The sequence below is a fragment of the Budorcas taxicolor genome, chromosome X (assembly GCF_023091745.1).
Source record: "Budorcas taxicolor isolate Tak-1 chromosome X, Takin1.1, whole genome shotgun sequence".
NCBI classification, from domain to species: domain Eukaryota; kingdom Metazoa; phylum Chordata; class Mammalia; order Artiodactyla; family Bovidae; genus Budorcas; species Budorcas taxicolor.
The window spans coordinates 56,211,276-56,235,000 of record NC_068935.1 but is presented as its reverse complement, the minus strand read 5'-3'; the positions used below and the strand labels follow the sequence as shown (position 1 = coordinate 56,235,000).

At 41.1% G+C, this 23,725-nt stretch overlaps 1 protein-coding gene across 1 annotated transcript in view; it reads right to left on the bottom strand.

The window, feature by feature from the left end:
* Window positions 1–23,725, bottom strand: part of AFF2 (ALF transcription elongation factor 2) — a 384,416-nt gene that overhangs the window by 84,303 nt on the left and 276,388 nt on the right. Inside the window, exon 9 of the mRNA XM_052662634.1 lies at window positions 8,061–8,098. Within this exon, the coding sequence (XP_052518594.1) occupies window positions 8,061–8,098 (38 nt within the window). The remainder of the gene's footprint in view (window positions 1–8,060; window positions 8,099–23,725) is intronic.

Genomic DNA, 23,725 nt, shown 5'->3' with positions numbered 1-23,725 from the left:
TTTCCTCCCAGAGTGTGCCGACTTTCCTGGCAGAAACTTTCCTTAACTCCTTTCACTATCAATAGAGCCTGACACAGAGTAGTTGCACAATTCATGTTTGTAAAAGAACACATGACATGATTTGTTGGAATCTTGAGCAGACCAGCCATGAGCTTCTGAGTTTTCAACAGTTTTCTGAAAGATCGCTGAATGGTAATGTTAAAATTCTAGGTGTAACTCTTATATCTCAAAAACTGAGTTGGGGCTTCCCTTCTGGCTGAGTGCTAAAGAATCTGCCTGCCAATGCAGTAAACATGGGTTTGATCTCTGATCCGGGAAGGTCACACATGCAGCAGAGCAACTAAGCCCATGCACCACAACTATTGAGCCTGTGCTCTAGAGCCCGGGAGCTGCAACTACTGAGCCCTCATGCTGCAACTACTAAAATTCACGTGCCCTAGAGCTCGTGCTCCGAAACACAAGAAGCCACCACAATGAGTAGCCCCTGCTCACTGCAAACTAGAGAAAAGCCCAAGCAGCAATGAAGACCCAGCACAGTCAAAATAAATTAAAAACAAAGACTGAGTTGATTTCTGTGCATAAATTAAACAAACTCATCCATTCTTGTCTAAGCAGCAAATGCTAATAAGCTCAGAGTCGGAAAATAACATGCTACTTTATGAATTATTGGATGGCGACATGTTTTGGGAATGTTGTCCCTTAAAATGTGGCTGAATTACCTTTAAAAATGGTTTGATTGCACCTTGGCTGGCTAGTTTGAGGCCACTGTGCTGCACCAATAAATGGGTGCTTTTATTTCTATGCTTTCTATTTCTGTTATTGTCATGGTTCTTAGTATCAATTCACCACTTAAAGAAAAAAAGGTTCTCACCAAACTCTTAGAAAGATGAGTGCTGATAATGAGACAAAGCAGCAAACCTTTTTGCAGAAACTCTTTCTTATGACAGTTAAAGTGCCTGCAACTGTGCTGAGTCATTCATTTTTGAAGCATTTCTTGCCATATTCTCAGAAACCAAACTGTTACCAAAGTTAGATAGTAAGACTTTTAAAGTCAGTAACAGATTTATAGGCACTGAAAGTGACCATGTGGGTGCCAGCAGGTGGTGAGATCAAGGTGGTGGGTTCAATATGGAGGTTCTGGGCATTCAGCTCTCTGGGTCTCAGCTGTCTCCTCTGAGATTGCCTAGGTGATGCAATTCCAACCACCAAGGAAAAGGTGGGTGTCCAGAAATCTGCTCAAGTTTCATTAGCTGTCAAGATGACTGCTAGAACCTTCTCCCTCCAATTATAGCTATCTGGATGACATAGAGAGCACCATTTATTTTATAGAGCTGTTTAGAAAAAGGTTTCCTTGATAGCTCAGTTGGTAAAGAATTCGCCTGCAATGCAGGAGACCCCAGTTTGATTCCTGGGTCAGGAAGATCAGCTAGAGAAGGGATAGGTTACCCATTCCAGTATTCTTGGGCTTCCCTTGTAGCTCAGTTGGTAAAGAATCTGCCTGCAATGCGGGAGACCTGGGTTTGATCCCTGGGTTGGGAAGATCCTGTGGAGAAGGGAAAGGCTACCCACTCCAGTATTCTAGCCTGGAGAATTCCATGGACTACAGTTCATGGGGTCACAAAGAGTCAGACACAACTGATTGACTTTCACTTTCACTTCCCTTTAACTACCTTTAAAATGGCCAGAGCTTTTAAAATGGTCAACTATACTTGCGCGATTCATGGGGTCACAAAAAGTTGGACATGACTGAGCAACTGAACTGAACTGGCCTGACACTTTAGTTGACATCATAGAGAGCACAGATGACTGCTGGCTTCAGGGATTTCATTCAGAGGGACTCAACCTTCAATGTCCCTGACCATCATTGAGAACTGCTCCTCAGGACACCTACAAGTGATAAAAATCATTGAGAGTATGACACTTGTAAAAGACACAGGAGGTAGTCTATCATTTCAGACCTGGGGGATTTCTTTCTCTCCTGTGATTGACTTTTTTAATAATCTGCTCATCTTGAATACTCCTGTTAGAGACTGGATACCAATTTTTAAGTCCTAGGTTTCTCAAACTACCTACAGAGGCCAGGCCTCCACATGGTCCTTTTATTTCACATGGACAAGAGCATCTGATTCTGTGTCCCATGAAACATGGTGCTGGATAAAAGTGCCTTCTGCTCCAACACATTTGGGAAAACTTGGGTAAGGCAAAAATAAGCTGGCCAACTCAGGACCTCTCTGAGCCTGCAGTATTCACAAGGCACTCCAGGGAGGGGATGGTGCAATGTCTGCCAAAGCCCCATGGTGCTGGAGCCTTTTGTTCCTAAGGAAAACAATCCCACCTGACTCAGCAGAACACAGTACAGAATCCAAGGCTTTACCATCCAGAGAGGGGGATGCTCTGCATGTCTGTGATGTGTGTGTCCAAGACGACCAAAGAGATATGGACTCCAATCACAAAACCACCTTTGTTCATACGGCTCATCTAAGAGGCTCAACCCAACATCCTTGAAGCTATATTAATCTAACATATTCCTTTAAAACTTAAACAATGCGGTTTGTCCCTCATTTCATGAATGCATAAGGCAGAAATTAACAGAAAAAGTATTATGTGTATATGTGCATGTGTGTGTATAAACACATGTATTGTATTATAATGTTTATAATGCATGTGCTTGTATGCATCTCTATGAAACTAACATCAAGTATTTCCTCAAATAAACACCACTGTAAAACACAATTTCAAGCTTTGGCTAATGTTCAAGAGGTGGAAGAACCATATAAATAATGTCGCTGAGGTCTGTAGCAAGGAAGGGACATATCCAATCTCATACTACGAGCTAGTGTTAGGTTCAGGACTAGACCCCAGGTCCAAGGGTGGTTCGTTTATGCTTAATAACTAACTAGTGGACTAATGATGAGTCTCAGTAAAAAGGTAGAGGTCTTCAATGCTATCCAATTCTACCAAGCTCATTCTTTTATCTGGATAAGCTCTGAGGGCCCTAAGCCATCATTTCTTTGGAGCCTCAGTTCCCAGCCGGTCCCTTTACTGTCTGCCACCTCAGCACCAGTTTCTCAAGCCAGCACTCTCTGAAGTCCTGGTGCTAATGTCTCTTCCTCTGCTCCCCTCCCCCAGCTTCTCCAATAGTGATAACTGGAAGCACTTCTGTCTTGAGGGCTTCCCATGTACTTTATCTGTCACCCACTTAGCAAACCTCTCTCTATCTTGTACTTAGTTCTTTACAAACCGATTTTATCTCTCCTCATGGACTCTAAACTCCTCGAGGGTAAGACCTGTGTCAGATTTATTTTTAATTCCCTCAGCGTCTATCACAGTTCCCGGAATGCTGGAGATCCTCAATAAATATTCATTGGATGAATAAATGAATAATGTACACACATTATGGTCAGGAAAATCTTCGTGGCCATTTGTCATTTTCAATAATGAAATCACCGTATCTGTAAGATGGATAGGTTCCCAGATAAAGCTGTAGTTTCCTAAGCCGAGTGGATTCAGATCCTGATTTGTGAAAGACAACCATCACGTTGTTTAACTTTGTTAATGTGTAAATGCAAGGAAGAATTTTACGCTTGATAACTGCTTCTCCTTCCACCCCCTTCTCTCTCTCTTTTGGTAACAGATGTCAACCTCGGTTAGATTCAACTCAACTTATTAGTGCATGGCTTTTAGCCAAAAGCAATTCACATTTGCAGAAGTGTACTATCACATATGTCTTAATAACAGAAATGTGTTTTTTTAAAAAATGTATGTGATAAGTCACATATGGTAAAAGAAATCTGTACATCTCTCAGGCCTTATTTCCACAACGAAGCTTGAAGATAATTGCTGCAGAATATTCACATACAAGTGAAAGTCTCTCTGACACATTAAAGAGGCACAGTTTGAACATACTAATCAAGCTTTGATACCGGCATGGTTCCAACTGACTGATAAGTACACCAGTATCTCTTGTCCTGATCACTGATCTTAAAAATGCACAATTTTGATTCTTATCCTCAGAGGTAATACTGAATGCTTCAAGGTAAAGTCATTAGTGTATCCAGGTACATTATGTACTTATATTCACTAAGCATATACTTAATTTCTCCTTTGTATGGAGTGTAATTAACATGTACCCTCTCCCTATGGTGATGAAAGAAGCTTACAACCATGAAGTTATTAAAAAGAAATTAAACAAGTGGTTGAGAAATAAGGAGGGAGGAGATGAACCTTTAGAGAAGAAAATATGCAAACTAAATAATATTGTGAATCATTTACCCTCACTTGAACTGAAAGCTTACTCAGCCTTAGTTAAATCTTGGGAAGTAATAGAATTATAGAAAATGCCTTTTACAAGATATCCATCTACACACACCTTGGAAGACTATCAATATACTGTAGCTATGTGTTTACTAGTTTCTGAGGCATCACTGTCCCATGAATGGATCTCATATCCATGATGATCTTCCAAGATCTTGAATTTGGAGTGGTTTCTATACTCTGAATGAGGATTAGGTGATATATCGACCCCAGAAAGTCCCGAACACAAGATGAGAGCTCAGTAAATACAGTACCTACTCAATGTTTTTGGAGAAGGAAATAGCAACCCACTCCACTGTTCCTGCCTGGAAAATCCCATGGACAGAGGAGCCTGGTAGGGTGCAGTTCATGGGTCAGACATGACTGAACCATTGAGGACTCAGTGTTTTAGAGGGCAAAAAGAGAAAGGGTTCATAGTTTAACACTCACTAGCAAAGAAAAGCTGACATGTGCACTTTTGCCTACCTGACTAACCAGAGCAGGGGTCAGCAAACTGTAAAGAGCCAGATAAGAATATTTTTGGTTTGGTGGTTTGCACAGTCTCAATTCTGCCACTGTAACACAAATGGAGCTACAGACGATTTGGGAACAAATGAGTGTAGCTGTGTGCCATAAAACTTCCTTTATGGACACTGAAATTTGAATTTAATATAATTTTTACATGTCATGACATAGTCTTCTCTTGAATTTTTTCCCCACCACTTGCCAAACTCTGCACTAATCACTCAAAATGGTCATCTGTACCTATCTGTGTTCATCCTGAGTTGTAAATGCCACTAGACCTCCACTTTTCCAACAAGGCTGAACATTCTTTCCAATGTCTGCCCCCAGAAATGATTATATGTTAATTCTCGTATACAAGATCAAGCCAATAACTGGTCAAAGGCAATGCAGTTAGTATCATCCAGAGCAATGTGGTAATATTTTACATGTGGCATGAGTCAGAAGACTCTTGAGAGTCCCTTGGACAGCAAGGAGATCAAATAAGTCAATCCTAAAGAAAATCAACCCTGAATATTCATTGGAAGGACTGATGGTGAAGCTGAAGCTCCAATACTTTGGCAACTTGATGTGAAGAGCTGACTCACTGGAAAAGACTCTGATGCTGGGAAAGATTGAGGGCAGGAGAAGAAGGGGATGATGGAGGATGAGATGGCTGGATGGTATCATCTACACAATGGACACGAGCTTGAGCAAACTCAGGGAGATGTTGAAGGACAGGGAAGTCTGGCATGCTGCAGTCCATGGGGTCACAGAGTCAGACATGATTTAGCAACTAAACAACGTGAGTCAGAAGAGACGGACAGCTTGCTCAGTTACAACACAAGAGCCCTTCAGTCCTGATGCTACACTAGGGTCTTATTAAGCCTCCAGGCTGGGTTCCTGGAAGGATTGCTTTCTAGGACGCACTCAATTTGTTTACTTGTCTATTAATTCAAAAAACGCGTATCAAACCCTAATCCTACTTAGGGTCGCAGTGCATTATGTCTGACTAAGACATATTAGAAACGGAAAGAGGACTGCCAGACACAAAACTTTTTAAAGCCTTGTTTCTGCTCTGCCATCAGGCAGTGTAATTGAACCATTCTCTGAGCTGAGATTCTTGTCCCTGAGCTGAGGTCTTGAAGAAGTCTCTCTTTTTAGAGTCCTCAGATGGTTGTGGCTAGGCAACTGAATTAGGTAGCAGGTATTAGGTACCAAACACAACAAGACACTCAAACTCACACTGAGAGTGGTATCTTAATTAAAAGACAATTCTAAATACCTACCAGTTGGTTGTGATTTAGGCTTATTACTAGACAGATTTTCAAATATATTTAAAAATAAAATATCGTTTTAGATTCCATTAGTAATCCTTTGGCTCTTCTACTTTTCCTGATTTCTCTTTACAACATTCCTTAAAGTGCTAGACATTAGATAGAGTCTGTACTGTGATTTAACCAGAACTCATAAAAAATATAATTATCTGCAGGGTAGAATTCTCACAAGGAATAGACAGAAAACTGGTCCTACTTCCAGGCCATTAGAGTATGATTAAACGCAGCCCTGTATGTTGCCAATGGGCTGTCTTGTGCATGCAAAGATGGAGCTTGGGATTCACTTCCTATTGGGCAGGCTTGAACTTGGAGATGTTTGTCCCACTGAGGGCCAGATTTACACTCCTCCAGTCCCTGCCCCATCCCTTGTGACCTAGGGTATGCATCTGCCTGTGGGTGGACTGGAGGAAGGGGTACAGTCGGACTGTGGGAAAGAAGATCATTAATGGCCCACTGAGGGACTCAAGTTCTGGCCTTGGCCTCATTAGCACCATCTTCTAATCCACAGAGCTTGCCTACCACAGGCTCGCAGTAGAGAAGCCTTCCAGGCATAGACAGAAAAGAAATCAGGCTGCAGAGACGATTTCACCCCCTACCAAACAACCAGACAATAATTGGGCTACTAAAAATGCTCCTATAGACAACTACAGCAAAATACATCTCCAGACCACGGATAGCCCTCCAGAGGCTACAAAAGGCTGATATGGAATATTCTGAGGCCTCAGAAAACAAAATTTAAACACAAAGTACAAAAGAAAATCTTTTGGAGAAATGAATCGGAACTTACATTTAATGGTGTGCTAAACACAACCCTGGTGACTTGGAAAAGTTAATTACTTTTACAAAACACAAGCAGCCCTCTTGTCATTGGCATTAGCTGATCCATTCTCCCAGAAACTATTAAAAATCCAATGCACTCCCAACTATATAACTATATATATCCAACCCTATCAATAGTAACATTAAATGTGAATGGATTTAACAATCTAGCCAAAAGGCAGAGACTGCCAGACTGGGAGAAAAAACAAGATTTAACTATATGCCATCCACAGGAGACACACTTTATATTAAAAGCTACAAATTAAAAAAAAAATCAATGCATTTCCATTTCTGCATTTGGTATCTATTATAGTGGAAGTTGGCTGACATAAATTAACACATTGTAGTTCCTAGAGATGTAATGTTACTTGACCTGTAGTAACCCAGCAAATAGAGCAGGTCTTCCCTAGCCCACATGCTGGTGGACTGGTATGCATCATAACATGGTAATCAGATGTCATGAAGCCAAATGACAAGACAGACATCTTTAACTGGAAAGTCTCCCTTCTGGAGGAGACAGGATGTACTATATTTAAAAGACTGCTGTGCGGCTTGTTTATAATTTAAGAGTGTCTCATAAAATGCCTTGGAAATAGCTCTCTGTTAGCTAGAAAAACCTTCAGTTAAATATATTTTTATGAGCTTTTCATTAACAGAGTGCCGAGGCCTTGATGCCGAGGTGCCAAAGCTCCCCACGTGGCTGGAAATCACTTGGCACGTTTTCAGTCACTTACGTCTCTGTCATAGGTCCAAGGTTTGCAATTAAAAATGTAATCTTTTTAGCATGTGCAAAACCCAAAGGCTTGAAGTACTATGCATTGAATATGATTATAATAGTATTTGGCAGCTATTCATGGATGGCACATATTAATTTATGTAAACCAGGCATAACTTGGAGCACTTCCTCATCAGGACCACAGGAAAAATTGAAAAGCTGGTCCCTGCTCATTGAAGGTTTTTTTTTTTTTTTCCTTGCTTGTTTTGGTTTTTGTTTTTAAATCGTCACGAATAGAGATGAACTCAAAATCAAGGTCTCTTTTATGACCTTTTTTCACACGCTTGGAGTCCATTCAAATTAACATTTCCAACTAATAAAAAAAAATAACTTACTTCACAGGATTATTCTTAGGTTTTGCCTTTTCAACAGCCTGTGAACAGAAGAAAAAAATGCAATTAGACGACATTAGCAGACATAATCTTTGCAACTAGTTACCAAAACAATAAGGAATATAAAATGCTCTTCAGAAACATGAGGAGTTAACTGAGGCAGGCTGCTGGAGATAAGCAGAGCGGAGGTGCAGAAAGCAATTTCCCTCTCCTGGGGAGCATGGTTACCAGTCCAAGTACAGCTTTCAGACACAGGCAAGCATGGCCTCAGTTGCCTGGGAAGTTCAGCAGTGCCCATGTGAGTGGGCCCTTAGGCTCATGACTCTATCCTCCTCTTCTCATCTTTTCCTTCCATGTTTTTTTAAACCTGAGCCCTCTGCTTCTGGAAAACGGAGATCATGAAGAACTTCCCCACTCTACTCCATCCTTTCATGTTCTGGAAAACAGCTAATTTCAAAAAGGACCACACTGCTGTCCACATGCTGAGACTCAGTTCCATCCTTCCTCCTGATTCCCCTAAATTTCCTGGATGGTTTGCCTTTCTGTTTGGTCTGACCATCTGTTGATCACTGTAAAGGGACTGATGACTTACAGAGATCTTGTCTCTTGGGTAAAAGAGGACAGAGACTCTGGTTTATTGTTTCTTTATTTCTGTTTGTGTGTTTTCAGCTCAAATAAATTGAGATGTATACCCACTAAGGAGAGACCAGGTGTTTGAAATGGACCTGTGAACTTTGTTTATGCTTGACTTATGACTGAAATTTTAGAATGGAAAACTATAAGCTCTCTGTATCTGTCTGTATGTTTATATGTCTGTAATTCAGAAAGATCTTTCCCTCTAATTATGTGAATATGCAATACTTTCCTACCTCTGGATAATACTAACCAATTATATTTTAAATCCCTTACACTAAAGGAGCTCTATTGTGATTGACTTAGAGATAAGTATTCATATAATTGGCCATTCCCAGTACTTCAGAGGGACTTCCCAGGTGACTCAGTTGGTAAAGAATCTGCCTGCAATGAAGGAGACAGATGCCGGTTTGATCCCTGGGTCGGGAAGATCCCCTGAAGGAGTAAATGGCAACCCACTCCAGTATTCTTGCCTGGAAAATCCCATGGACAGAGGAGTCTGGCAGGCCACAGTCCATGGAGTCACAAGGAGTCAGACATGACTGAGCGACCCAGCATGCAGGCACACACACCATATTTCAGAAATATCCTCCTCCTCCACAAGCACCTGCTTGGCTTACGACAGGATGGGGAGGGAAGCACAGAGGGAATGGCCATGGGTACATCTGGGGATTTTTAGATCTAGGATGGGAAACTCTATACCTTGTATTGCTCCAGCCACCTGGCTGCACCTGCCTGGTGATAGAAAGGCCAAAGTGCCCATTTAAAAATCATTTTTATTAGCAGATATCACAAAAAGGCAAGAGCTGACAGACAGCTCAGATCAATTTCCTTCCATGGAACCTTTAAGGAAACACACACCAAATCATCAAAATGAGGAAATCTCTGGGCCTCTCGGCCTGTGTCCCTTAGACATGGAGCCTGGTCCCACTTTATTGCTGAACCCATTGATCTGTGTACAGTCCATTTATCATTCATGAAAAGAGCTAGTGATCTTCACAGTATATTAGAAGAAACAACTCAGATCATCTGTCAACAGCCCTCTTATTTCTGTTTCCCTCTCCACAGGGATTGCATCTCCTTCGATTCTTCTGGAATTAAAATGTTGCTAAGCAACACAGCTGGGGGCGCTGATGGCAGAATGGCTACAGTCTATCAAACTGTTTAAGCACCTGGAGGGTTTTAGTGATGATTTTTTTCATACTTCTGTAGCATAATTATGTAATCAGAACCAAACTTGTACTCCCCCAGATTCTTTTAGACTGTAGAAATAACATTCAGAATGGTGAGCGTTGAAGCAGTGGTTTGCCAACCTCGGGGTTCTTCAGATCCTTTTAAAAGGTATACACTTGGAGACCTTTATATTTGTGAACCCTGGAGTGGGTGATGGCTAAGAGATGAAGAGAAATATTGTAAAGTAATTAGCCTCCAATTAAAATAAATAAATTTAAAATTTTTAAAAAGAATACTGCTACAAATTAGAAGGCAGAAGCAACCATGTGTAATAGAGACGATTTATAATCTAACATTGGATTGACAATCTGAGTGACCAGTGCATAAGCATATCGAAACTTTCAATCCCTAACAACAACCCAATGCACTTGGAAGCAATTTGTTTGAAATCGATGAAATATTTCCTCAGTTTAGACATTACTGTTGGAAATCCAAGTCCTTTTCTTCTATTAAGTCTCAGATTCTATTGCTAGATACATATCCATTAATATTTGGGTACTTTTTTTCCCCTGGTGGCTCAGAGGGTAAAGAATCTGCCTGCAATGCAGGAGACCCAGGTTTAATCCCTGGGTCAGGAAGATCTCTTGGAGAAGGAAATGGCAACCCATTCCAGTATTCTTGCTGGAGAATTTCACGGACAGAGGAGTCTGGTGGCTACAGTCCATGGGGTTGCAAAGAGTCAGACATGACTGAGCAACAAACACTTTCACTTTTCACTTTGGCTTGATAGGCAAAAGTTATTTTCTCACCATCTGTGCCTGAGGTTGAATTTTTGCAAATGGTGGAATCATAAGAAAGTGAGGGAATGAGGTAACAGGTGAAAATGAGGAAACAAGGACAGTGTCTAGCTGGCCTGTCATCTCTCACAGGTGTTTAGGATATGATTGCCTATTTCTGAGCAATCCCTTAAAGGGTGCTGAAAGGAAGAGCCAGTTTCTGGCAAGGAGTAGGGGCAAGACCTTGACCATCACTACAGAATGTAGCCAGGCTGCATACCCATGTCTGCGCAGTGGGCTGAAGACAAGCCATTGTGGGAATGGCATGAATCTACTTTTCCAAATCCCTTAAAATCCAAACTAATCTGTTCCTGAAGAAGAAAGGTTACCATGAAATAATGGGCATGGGGTTCCAGTGGTTTTCCTTTTTTATTACAATTATTTTGGCTTTGCCACGGGGCATTCAGGATCTTAGTTTCCTGACCTGGGATGGAACCTGCGCCCCCTGCAGTGGACTGTCAGGGAAGTCCCTGTGGTTTCCTTTTAAAGCAAGTTGGATGTGATGGGCTGAGCATGCCACTGGCAGGAGATGGGAAGGAGAGAAATCAAAGCGACATTGCTTAACCTAGCTTTGATTCAGTGACACGCTTTTGAAAATGTCCTCTCTTCTCTGTGCATCAGGACTTTCAATTAGACCCAGTTATTTCCCTCTGATCAGGAGGTACATAATCATGTTCAAGGCCAGTCTCTTTCAAACATATGTCTTTTTATACAGCCATTATAGGAAAATAACTTCATTCAAATTAATTTTTTCTGGGTTGCTTGGCTATTGATGGAAAATATCTATGCTCAGAGGTTTTCTTTATTTTTACCCCCTTTGGAATTTAACCCAAGATCATTTCAGAGTCCCCACAGCTCTAGTCAGATGCTCTCCTGTCATCTTCCCATGTGCTCATCTCCAAACGATATGGTTGCAGGGAATGTCTTCCAGGCACAAGAAACAGCTCACCATTTGCGTTCTCCACTTTCACTGTATTTTGACTTTGTTTTATATATAATATAAGGAATTCTTAAGAGACTACAAAGAAAAATTAAGTGAATTATTTGTGTGCAAAATATACATTGATACTTTAAGGCAAATAAAAATACTTTAAGGGAATATAATTAAGTCTACAAAATATACGAGGAGAAAATTCCTCTTTTGAAATCTAGGGACAGGAAAAGACAATCCCAAGTTCCAGATACATGTTTGGGAATGTGAGACGCTGCAAAAGGAGGGAAGTCAAAGTGAAATGATACACGTTAAGTCAGCGAGCATTAAGAGGTTTACATATTGGGATTACAGCTAATTTTGAGTTTAAAAACATACATTAAAATAATTTAAACTGATTGGAAAATGGAGGTTAGATAGTCAACACTTACGTTGCTTTAATTTGTAATGTCTATATGCTTTTTAAACCCTATATTCTGCTTATTTGGTGTCATGTTTCCCCAACATGATACTTATCTTTCTATCAAGGAAGTTCTAGCCTAAGATAGGATGATAAATTAAGATGTTAGAAACCATAGTCCAATATGGTGCAATGAGAGGCAACGAGCTATATGTGGAAAGAATGCTGTGCTAGAAATCCACAAACCTGGGTTCTATTACCAGGTTTGCCATTTCCTAATCATGACATTTCCATCATCACGACATCAGTGATGCAGTTAACACCAGTGAACCTCAGTTTCCTCATTTTAAAAATGAAGACCGTCATTCCTGCCTTGTCTACACCAAGAGTGGTTGTGAGTAGCCAACATCAATGACAGTGTTCTAGAAAACACAGCATACTAAGCAAAAAGGTGCATCTTGATTGTGACTGCATTCCACACAGGTATCGGTGCACACATTTTTATTTTAACTGAACTATAGTTGATTTACAATGTTGTCTTAGTTTCAGGTGGACAGTAAAGTAGTTTGGATATATATTATTTTCAGATATTTTTTCATTATAGTTTATTACAGGATATTGCATAGAGTTCCCTGTGCTACACAGCAGGTCCTTGTTATTTACCCATTTTATATCCAGCAGTGTGTATCTGTTCACCTCAAACTCCTTATTTATTCCTCCCACGGATTCATATATTTTTTACAGCCAGAAAGTTGATAGGCTTTCTGACCACTGACCAGGTTGCAGTATCAAATCTATGCAGTTAATCCAACTAGGATTATAGAAGCCATTCTGCTCCTCTCTCCATATCAGTAGTAGTTCTGGGGTGAACAGAATGATTCTGTCTGCAAAGTCCTATTTGAGAAAGACTTTGATGTGTTTAGATCCTGCCAGACCTAGCCCAGCAGGAGAGAGGGCCCTCTACCTTCACACAGGCCTCCAAACCTCGCTGGGGTTCGTGTTGGTGGTAGACAGGTCAAGACAACTGAGATGCTGCAGAGGCACAAGTGCATGCCACTCCTCACTTTCTCTTCCCCTACAGGGAAGCCTAGGAAGCATCATTCTTTTCCGGGTGACCCCTCCTTTAGCTGTCCCTCCTCTCATGGGCTTCCTAGGCAGCTCAGTTGGTAAAGAACCCGCCTGCAATGCAGGAGACTCCGATTCAATTCCTGGGTTGGGAAGATCCACTGGAGAAGGGATAGGCTACCCACTCCAGTATTCTTGGGCTTCCCTGGTGGCTCAGCTGGTAAAGAATCCACCTGCAATGTGGGCGACTTGGGTTCGATCCCTGGGTTGGGAAGATCTCCTGGAGAAGGGAAAGGCTACCCACTCCAGGATTCTGGCCTATAGATTTCCATGGATTGTATAGTTAAACAGTCAGACACGACTGAGCAACGTTCACTTTCACTTTCCTTTCATACCTTACTCCATCAGGAGGGCTCTTTGCTTTTGCACTAACATTTGACCCTGAGGTTGGGAAGCTCCAGGGATGAACTTCCTCCATGATATAGGAGCTCAAGAAATTATATTCCCAAGGAGAACTTGTCTCCTTCCAAGGAGTACTCATGAGCTAATTCTTCCATCATTACCAGCGTTGTACTCTTGGTGGTATCCTGCTAAGCAGCAAATTTATTTCCTCAGGAGGGATGATGTGGCTAAGGACATGCTTAAGTTGCTCCCTCATTAACTATAACTTCCTAAAAAGAATGGCCTTGTCTCTCTGTGAGGTAGAGAATCCTTTTGCTGCACCAAAGCTGAAGTGACTCAAGGACCACACTGAATTACATGAACCATCAAATGTAGTTCTCATGAAAAAACAGAGAAAATGAAAGAAAACGGAAGGAAGGAAGGTGGCTCTCTATTGAGTCCCATCCTCCTGTGTAGACAGGACATCATATTTCTTTAGGAAGACAAATCTACTTATCTAGACAAATCCTAGAAAGCACTTAGGAAACTTGCTAGTCATCTTCTATATACTGATTGAACTTTGTCAAAATTCTTTGGTAAGGTAATCCTGCCCTAGTTATTAATATCATGATGTGTTACTCTAGTTCAATAGACATGTATATTATATTCACAAAAATATTTAGAGAATCTTTTGGGGCTTTTAAGAAGCATGACCTGAACATTTATATCCAGACTTATGCCATTATACCCCCTGAGACTGACAGGAAACAAACTCAGTGCAGTATGTTTGCTGTTCGTTGAGACCGTCAAAGTGAGCACGCAGAAGGCCTAGAGCGATTGAAGCCATGGATTCATTTTGCAAGGCTACAGAGTTGGGGACCGCTTATCTTCTTAATCAATAACCATACTGTCAGTCAAGCATAAAATGTGATTCTATTACTATTGCTCTACATGCCTTTTACATTCCCTGTTTATGTTTTTTTTTTACTAGCAGATACACCCAAGTTGCGTCTATATAATACATTATTTGATTAAAAAATGAAAAGTCAACCATTCAGATAATTTCAAATAACTGGATATCATACTTTATGGAAAAAAGAGAGACAAGCAGTCAACTGCATTGGTTTTCTGTTTCTATGTTTTAACTTTTCATGGGGCTGCTCTGTGAGACCTAGCCATACTTTTATCTAATGGCATGTGTTGGTAAATTGAATTGATTGCCTAAGTTCAAAAGAGAAACTCCCCTATGAACAAATGAACTCACCATTAGGGTATTCAGATGGTTAAAAATCAATACCTACAGAATTGGTTAAATCAATTAAAGAGACAAAAAAAGAGACATATCCTGAGAGCACTTGCTCAAATATAAAAATGATTTGCTTAATTACAGCATTTAAATAGAGTTCACTGAAATGAGTGAAACAGCAAGAGGCTTATATCATATCCTATAGGCTGAGTTATCAGCTGGCAGCACACACACACAGCCAGGATTGCAGCTGAAGAAGAGAAAATGGCACTCAGCATTTCACAACACCTGGATGCCTGCCTGAATTTCTGACACTACACCCAGGTATGGCAACACATATTCCCTAGCTTTGGAGTATCAGGCTTCTCCCATTTTAATTTAATCCATTAAAAAAAACCATTTAATTATTTGTTTACTTTTGGCTTGCTGGGTCTTCATTGCTTTGCGGGCCTTCTCTAGTTGCAATGAGTGGGGGCTACTCTCTAGCTGTGATGCTCGGGCTTCTCACTTCAGTGGCTTCTCTTGTTGTGGAGCACACGCGCTAGGCACTCAGACTTCAAAAGTTGCAGTTCCCAGGGTCTAGAACCCAGGCTCAGTAGTTGTGGCTCATGGGCTTAGTTGCTCCGCAGCATGGGCAATCCTCCTGGACCAGGGATTGAACCTGTGTCTCTCCTGCATTGGCAGGTGGATTCATTACCACTCAGCCATTGGGGAAGCCCTAAACCATTGTTTTTGATGCATATATAAGGCAGGCCTGTGCTGGACATGATGGGTACAGGATTCGAATTTTGACAGGTAGATACTGGAAGAAATTTGCTTCAGGTGTCTGGCACCTGATAGCCACTCAATAAAAGACTCGGTAAAATATCTGGGTCTGATTGTGGAGTCTGAGAGCCTGACTGCTCTGGATATGAGACAGTGCCAGTAGGTAACCAGCTCTGTGCAGAGGAGAAAAGAGCAAAAACTGGGCTCCAGGATCACATGTATCTGGATCTATCCTGCAACTGCCCACGAGGCTCGACTTCACACCCCAGTGAAGAGGGAGTGCAGAGCAGGTTGGACAGGGTACATGCCCATTCCTTCTTCACTTTTCCTGTGGCTATGGCCTCACTGGAGACCTCTTATTTCTCATCAGGACAATAGCTCTGGCCTCTTCTTTGGTCCACTGGTCTCTCTATTGTTACCCCATTGTATGCTCCCCTTTGATCATGAATCCTTCATGGCTTCCCAAGTCTCATTGAATTCTTGATCATCTTCACCCTCTCATGACCCTGCCAACACCAGTTGAATAGAGGCCTTATAGCGGGTCCTACCTGTCCTTACATGTGTATTTCACCAACAGGGCAACCTGCAGGAGTTTTTTTTTAGCATCTTGTCCAAAGATGATGTGATAACAGAATTTGGAAGTGCCAGCATTCCATGAAAGCTTGCTCCCTCCAGGCTAGCTCTTTTGCTGGATATAAAACCCTTCAGTAAGATTCACTTGTCAACTGGAAATTTTGTTTATAACTCAAGTTTTGGTATATTGTAACTTCATGAAAAATGCACTGTCTTTGGGGAAGAAGCACATTTCACTCCTGAGTCATCTATTGACACTAATCATTCTCTAAGTGGAGTAAATATGAAGACATGAGGCAGAGCATCTCAGTGTTGGCTTCTTTATTCTCCATCTTAGAAGGGCCAAGGTAAATGGCATTTGATTACTCTGTTCTCCTGAGGTTTGTGGATTTGAAAATTCAATTTTCTTTCCCCTAGCCAATCGAAATGCTCTCACCCTGATACTAAGGAGGCCCCCCTCACGAAATGACCTGTGTCCTTTGCTAGGAGACAATCAAGACCTAATAGAGGCTCTCTTCTTACTATGTGTGACCAGGGAAATGGGAAGCGTATTTTTAGTGCATAGAGGTACTCAATAATATGTTTTCCAAAACCTATGTGGGAGTGAGTACTGATGATGCATTTTCAGTACTAGCATACTAGCCTGTTCAGGGTTTCTGTCGCTTTAGAGTGTATTCTTTTTTTTTAAAATATAAATTTATTTATTTTAATTGGAGGTTAATTACTTTACAATATTGTATTCTACTCTGGGCAAGATGCTACAGCCATTTTTATTATCAATCTATATTATAAAACCCAGTAATGTTTCCACTCGAGTTTCTCCTTTATTCTCATACTACAACCACACTCACAATACCCTGACACCAGAAGTGTGCGGGCTCATCCCATACCAAGTATATTTCTGCAACACCAGCTGGGTATTCTACCATGTAACTCAATTCTGACACCGTCTACCTGGAGAATCACATACAACCAGTTAAGGGCTCAGGCTCATGAGACTGCCTCCTCCCGCCTCAGATACCAGTTGCCAGCCCAAGTTGTCACCTGTGCTTCTGACCAATTGGCTTAGACACCAGAGGTTCCAATGGCCCCCTCCTTGGGTTTGATTAATTTGCTAGAGTGGCTCAGAGAACAACAGTGACTTATGTTTACCAGTTCATGAAAGGATATGGCAAAGGATACAGATGAACTGAGAGATGAAGAGAGACATAGGGTGAAGTCTAGGAGGATCCCACAGGTAGGAGCTTCTGTCCCTCCGGCATTGGGGCATGTCACACTTCATGTACATGGATGTGTTCATCCACCTGGAAAGTCTCTGAACCCCACTGTTGTTGTTTAGTTGCTCAGTTGTGTTAGAGTCTTTGTGACCCCATGGACTGTAGCCCACCAGGTTCCTCTGTCCATGGGATTACCCCAGCAAGAATACTGGAATGGGTTGTGATTTCCTCCACCAGAGGATCTTCCAAATCCAGGGACTGAACCCATGTCTCTCATATCTCCTGCACTGCAGGTGGATTCTTTACCGCTGAGCCACAGGGAAGCCCTCTGAATCCCACACTATTGGGATTTTTTGTAGGCTCCCTCACATAGACGTGAGTGACTTCTGACCCTGTTTCTAGTCCCTCTCCCCTCTGTAGAGAATGGAAGGGTAGGGCTGGAAATTCCAAGCTTCCAATCATGGCTTGGCCTCTCCGGTGACCACAGTCGAGGAGCCCACACAGAGTCATCTCATTAGAATAAAAGACATCCCTATCACCCAGAGAGCAAATATTAGGACAAATGATGCTCCTATTAGTCTTGTTACTTGAGAAATTATAAGGAATTCAGGAGTTCTGTACCGGGAACCCGGGGCAGAGACCGCTATGTATTAATATATTTTCTATTACCTCACAGTACAACTGACTTCTCCATGCCTCAGTGTCCTTGTTGGCCAGAGTAAGGACTCTCCATGACCATTTTAAGGTCTGGTATTCTATATTTTAATATACAAAACTATTCTATTCCAATATACATATATACATGTATACATACATGTGTGATTCAGGGATAAATATGGAATCTCTGTTATGGAGTTAACCTCTATTAGCAAGAAATAAGATCTATCAGCAAATTTTTAAATGTTTATATCTAATGTTTCAGAGATTCCTGGGAAATCCTTCATGGCACATAGGCTACACAATGCCATACATTTTGGAAAGGTCTGCTGTCCTTACCTGCCCATCCCCTTGAATTTTGAATCCTTAACCTGGGATTGGATAGCTAATCTCAAATTTGGATACGTGTTCTGTGTGTTTACAATGCTTATGCTCTTTGCTCTTGCTAAATAAATAGAAAAAAATAAATATACCTGCTTAAGAAGAAGACAGATTCTGCTTTCCATTCACAACAAGGTCCTTGGGTGTTTGCAGCCTGCCTGGTAGATTTTCCAGCAGATGGCATATATTTGCGGGGGGGGGCGCAGAATAAACCATTCCTAGGCCCTAAACCAAAGCCCCAGTACACTTTTCCAAGCCAGCAGCTAAATTTCAAAATCTTACATTGTCAGTGTGACCAAAAGTTACTGGAGGCATTAATACCACTCTAATAGATGCTAGAACCACCAAAACTTAGGTACACATGGTACACTGCCTGGGGGGTGTTAGCTGATGACTAAGACTGAACATTCAGGCTCCAGCCATGGATTTGGGACCCAACTGGGGCAATGAAGGGGCCTAAGGAAAAGAGCAAGGTTGGACCAAACAGAGAGTGAAGGTGAGAGTAGTGAGAGGACCAATGTGACCCAGCCACTTCCTTCCTAGCCCAGCCTAGGCAGCGACAAGAGTAACATGGTGCTGTTCCTTCCAGCACTTTGATTCACACAGACTTCATGATCCTCAGCTTTGTGGAGGTGGCTGTTACTCCCCTGCCGCCCCCTCTACAGAGGCAGATATGTGTCATGTGTTCTTTGTGGACAAAAGGCTGTGGTCATTCATGTCCTACAGGAGAGTTATTATTTCTGAAACAACAGACTGTACCCATTTTTGTTTCCACTTAGATCTGGGGGTAAGCATTACATCCTTATCAATGTCTGATGTACAGTCATGGTGAGAAAACGTTCAGCTAAGCAAAACAGCCATTGGGTTTGCCATGAAAATGCTCATAAATGGACAATTCATACGTGGTCATGGACATTAGGCAGGACTGGGTCATCAGTGGTGATGGACACAACATGTGTGAAAACATTGTGCTCCTCTGCATCTCTGAGTGCTCAAAGCATTGTATGGCGATTACAATAAAAAGAAAATCTATGAAGATTACAAGTCAAAATATTTCATACTTAATGTAGAAGACCTAATTACAATGAAAAAATTCAGCAGGTTTCTAAACAGTCACAGACTTGCCTGCAGCATATTAAAAATCACATCATACAAGCCCTAAGCAGTTTCTTATTAATCTAGTCTCTATGCTAATACCGCCAAATGGGAAACACAATCTTGGGAATATGAAGGCCAATGTTATTCTATTAACCTTATATGTTATCCTATTTACTTTCCTGTCTTTAATGAATAAATTAAAATATCTTCTCATTCTCTAATTGCTGGAGAGTTAAGAGTATGACAACGTACGGATTTTATTCTGCTACCTTCTGCAGCCTGAACAGCCTGAATGTCCTCATTCTGCGTGGGATTTCAATGAAAGGCAATGACAGATAAACTGTTTACATTAAAAGACTCTATCAAAGTTATTTTGCACCTGGTTTCCTCCTAATCCATCTGCTATTTCTATAGCTCTGACAGGCTGATCTTTCTTGCTGTGGGTGCCACATTGATGTCATTATGGAAGAGGCCTTCCCCAGCCTTTCTGCGTATAACAAAGTAAATGGAAATGCAGAGAAATCTTGGGGAGGTAACAACTTGTTCAGCATGATAAGGGAAGAACTGTGGCTAAAAAATTGGAACCATTATAGCAGGGTAGAGTATATGTTGTCACAACGAATGAATTCACTATAGCACGTCAAGGGCCAGCTGAGAAAGGCAGTAAAATGTATGCCCTCCGCCCTTTCCATTAGCAAACTGTAATCAGAAAAGCAGGCTTGAATTTCACTTGGTCGCTAGGTTTGGAAAGTTCAATATACATCGGAGGTGCAAGGAACACATCTCACATCTCCCAGAATGTTCAGGTTTTCTGCTCCCATGTAAATCATTTCACGTGCAATTACCAAATAACAGTGGGCTTCACAGGTGGCTGATTCCCTGGTGGATCAGATGGTAGAGTCTGCTTGCAATTCAGGAGACCTGAGTTGGACTCCTGGGACAGGAAGATCTCCTGGAGAAGGAAATGGCAACCCACTCCAGTAATCTTGCCTGGAAAATCCCATGGATGGAGGAGCCTGGCAGGCTATGGTCCATGAGGTCGCAAAAAGACACAACTGAGCGACTTCACTTTCACTTCCCAGGTGGCACTAGTGGTAAAGAATTTGCCCACCAATGCAGGAGATCTACAAGATGTGAGTTCGATTTCTGGGTCGAGAAGATCACCTGGAGAAGGGAAAGGCTATCCACCCCAATATTCTTGCCTGGGAAATCCCAAGGACAGAGTCCACGGGGCCGCAAAGAGTAGGACACAACTGACACAACATTCATGCATCAAATAGCAACCTACTCAGTGACAGGGCCCCACCATAAGAACAGAAACTAACAAACAAAAATAAATCCAGTATGACACCTAAACTGGTGTCAAGAAACTGGATTTAAAACAAGCTGTTTTGTGTCTGTGAGGTAATTAGTGATGTTCGGATGAAAAGTAAAATTATGAAGTGGAGGAGAAAAGCTCCAGGACAATATTTTTCTGTAAATGATAACAGGCTTGAGGTGCAGCTCTGTTATTAGCATCTGTTGAAAAGTCCACACATCCCCAGTTACATGCTTTGAACTGAGTACCACATTTCTAAGGGCAATTCCTAGGTAGAAAAAGAAAGAAGATTGGTTTAAATAAAATTGGGTACATCGGAGCTACTTACAATAATGTGTCCAGACACAACTCATTAGGATGTCTTTGTGCTCAAAGCAAATTGAAATTGTTCAGCTCTGTTTTTAAAGCACCAACACACCTCTCCAAGCTTTATCTAGAGTCCTTTAGCTGAGCCTGCCACTAATTGAACATTTCCAGCCACAGTACCCATTTTCTGAATTTCTAACTGGGTTAAATGAACTCACCTCAGGTTTCAGTCTCATTCACATTAATCATTAAGATGGTATTAATATTAAAATTCTCTAAAGGTTGTTTCTAACAATACCTATTTCTTTTATGGCTTTTATAATGCTAAACTCTGATGCTGCTAATGTCAATCGGAGATGAATAGGTCACAAGAGAGCCATGCCCAGATCTAACCTGGCATCAAAACCCAAGTATCACAGACCATCCTACTGCCAGTTTAACAGACATTACATGCTTCGAGCTGCATAAATCAAGCATCAGGATAACACTCAAGGAAACATCAAGAAGGTATTTACCCACTTCTATGAATATATACTGGAGGGGGCTCTGGAGTTTGGACACAACACATGCTAGAAGCCTTTGGAATTGGTCGAGTTGTGGATAGCTCAAAACTTTAAAAACAGCAATTTTAATAAACCTGTCAATACAATTTATTTGTTAAAAAAAATATTTGCGACTGACTGGTGGCTTATATTGAAAGAGAAGCACCAGGTCTATATCTTTAGATCTTTTATTGAACTGCAAACACAGCATCAATAACTGCTTCTCAGCTGTAAATGAAAATTGATTCAAGGTTTAACCCCTCATTTTCAGGAGTTCTTTTAATCCCAAGAAATAGAAGAAGAAAAATGGACCAAAAGGAAAACTGCAGGTTCATTAGTATGAAGGGTGAGGGTGTGCAGAAAACCCCACACCTACACTTGCGGGAAGCCTGTCCTACTGGGCTGTGCTACTCTCAAGCCAAACCCCAGGGGACTCATCACAGTGTCACTGCCTACCTTTCATGACTGGCTGGAAAACGGCAATTCAATAAGTGTTGGATGGGGAAGGCCATTGCTAGGTTTTATATTTATGATGCCTAGAGTGGCAGCTGAGAAGGAAAAATGCAGTCAGCTAGGTAATGGACATTATGGAGCCCTCCCACCCCAACCGTGTTACTTTTTAAAAATTTTATTGAAATATCATTTCAATTCAGTTCAGTCGCTCAGTCGTGTCCAACTCTTTGCAACCCCATGAACTGCAGCACACCATCACTGATTTACAAAAAAGAATTTATATATACATATATATGTATATATAACTGAATCACTCTGCTATACATCCAACCATATTATTGATAGCTGACTTCAAAAACAAAACAGAACGCATTGCAACATGTATGTTCATGCAGACTAAATTCAAAACACTGCATCCAGTTCAAGCATTGTTCTTGAACATTTCAATGTCTGATGCCAACTTGAAGTTATTATTTATTTCCCATTCATGGGAAGCCCCTGAGAGAAAATCAAGATGACTAGAGCTTCACAGTAAATCCTACAGTCTTTCTCTAGGGCACAGTGAGAACTCAGAAAGAGAAATAAGAACTGGTATGACTCAACTCTGCACCCATGTTAGTCCTTTGAAGAAAAGCTCTGTTTTAGATATAATTTTCCTGGAGGACTTTGGGCAGTGTCATTGGCAACCTGGCCTTTCTTCCTGGGATATCTAGGTTAAAACTCATCGAGGCTCAGAGGGGAGGAAGAGTCATCCATACCCAATAGATGTGTTTGGGTGCAGTTAAGACATTCAACCCAGTTCCTAAAAGATCCCACGGAATGCTAAGGCCAAAATGAAGGGCAAGATCTATTTACCAATGGACCCCAAAGAAGGGGCTTCCACCTCATGTTGAAAAGGGCCATAAAGAAGGACAACCACCAATTTGTGTAGCAATTGTGTTTTTCAAAGCATTTTCTTATATACAATCTTCATCTTGTCCTCAGAGTTAGACAAGACTGGTTATTGCAGTTTATTAGTGAGATTGAAGCCCAGGCTGCTCTAGTCCCCAAATCATGCTCTTTTAAAACTTTTTTTTTTTTTTACAATTTGTGTTAATTACAGCAAAGTGATTTGGTTTTATATATATGTGTATATATATATATATATACATATATATATATACACACATATATATATACATATATATATATTCTTTTTCAGACACTTTTCCATTATAGGTTATTACAAGATAATGAATAGAGTTTTCTGTGCTATACAGTAGGTACTTGTTATTTATCTATTTTATACCTAGTAGTGTGTATCTGCTAATCCCAAGCTCCTAATTTATCCCTCCCCAATCCCATTCCCTTTAGTAACTATAAATTTGCAAAAGCTATGTTCCCAATGACTACATTTACAATTCCTTATGGCAAGGTGCACACAGCTATTATGTGTTAGGAAAAGACAGATCTTTTCATTCAAGTTTGCCACAAACTGGCTCTTTTCCAGATAGTTAATTCAGCAACTCTCTTTCACCTCCCATTGCTCACAAGAAAAGAGAAAGTAATGAATCTATTCTCTCAAACATGAGACACTTTAGATCATTAGTAGTAGTAGTAACAGATGATGATGATGATGTAAAGAGGTGAGTACTTAGTGCTAACCATAATTTCACATGATTTGGCCTGTATTCACTTACTCATTGAATTCACT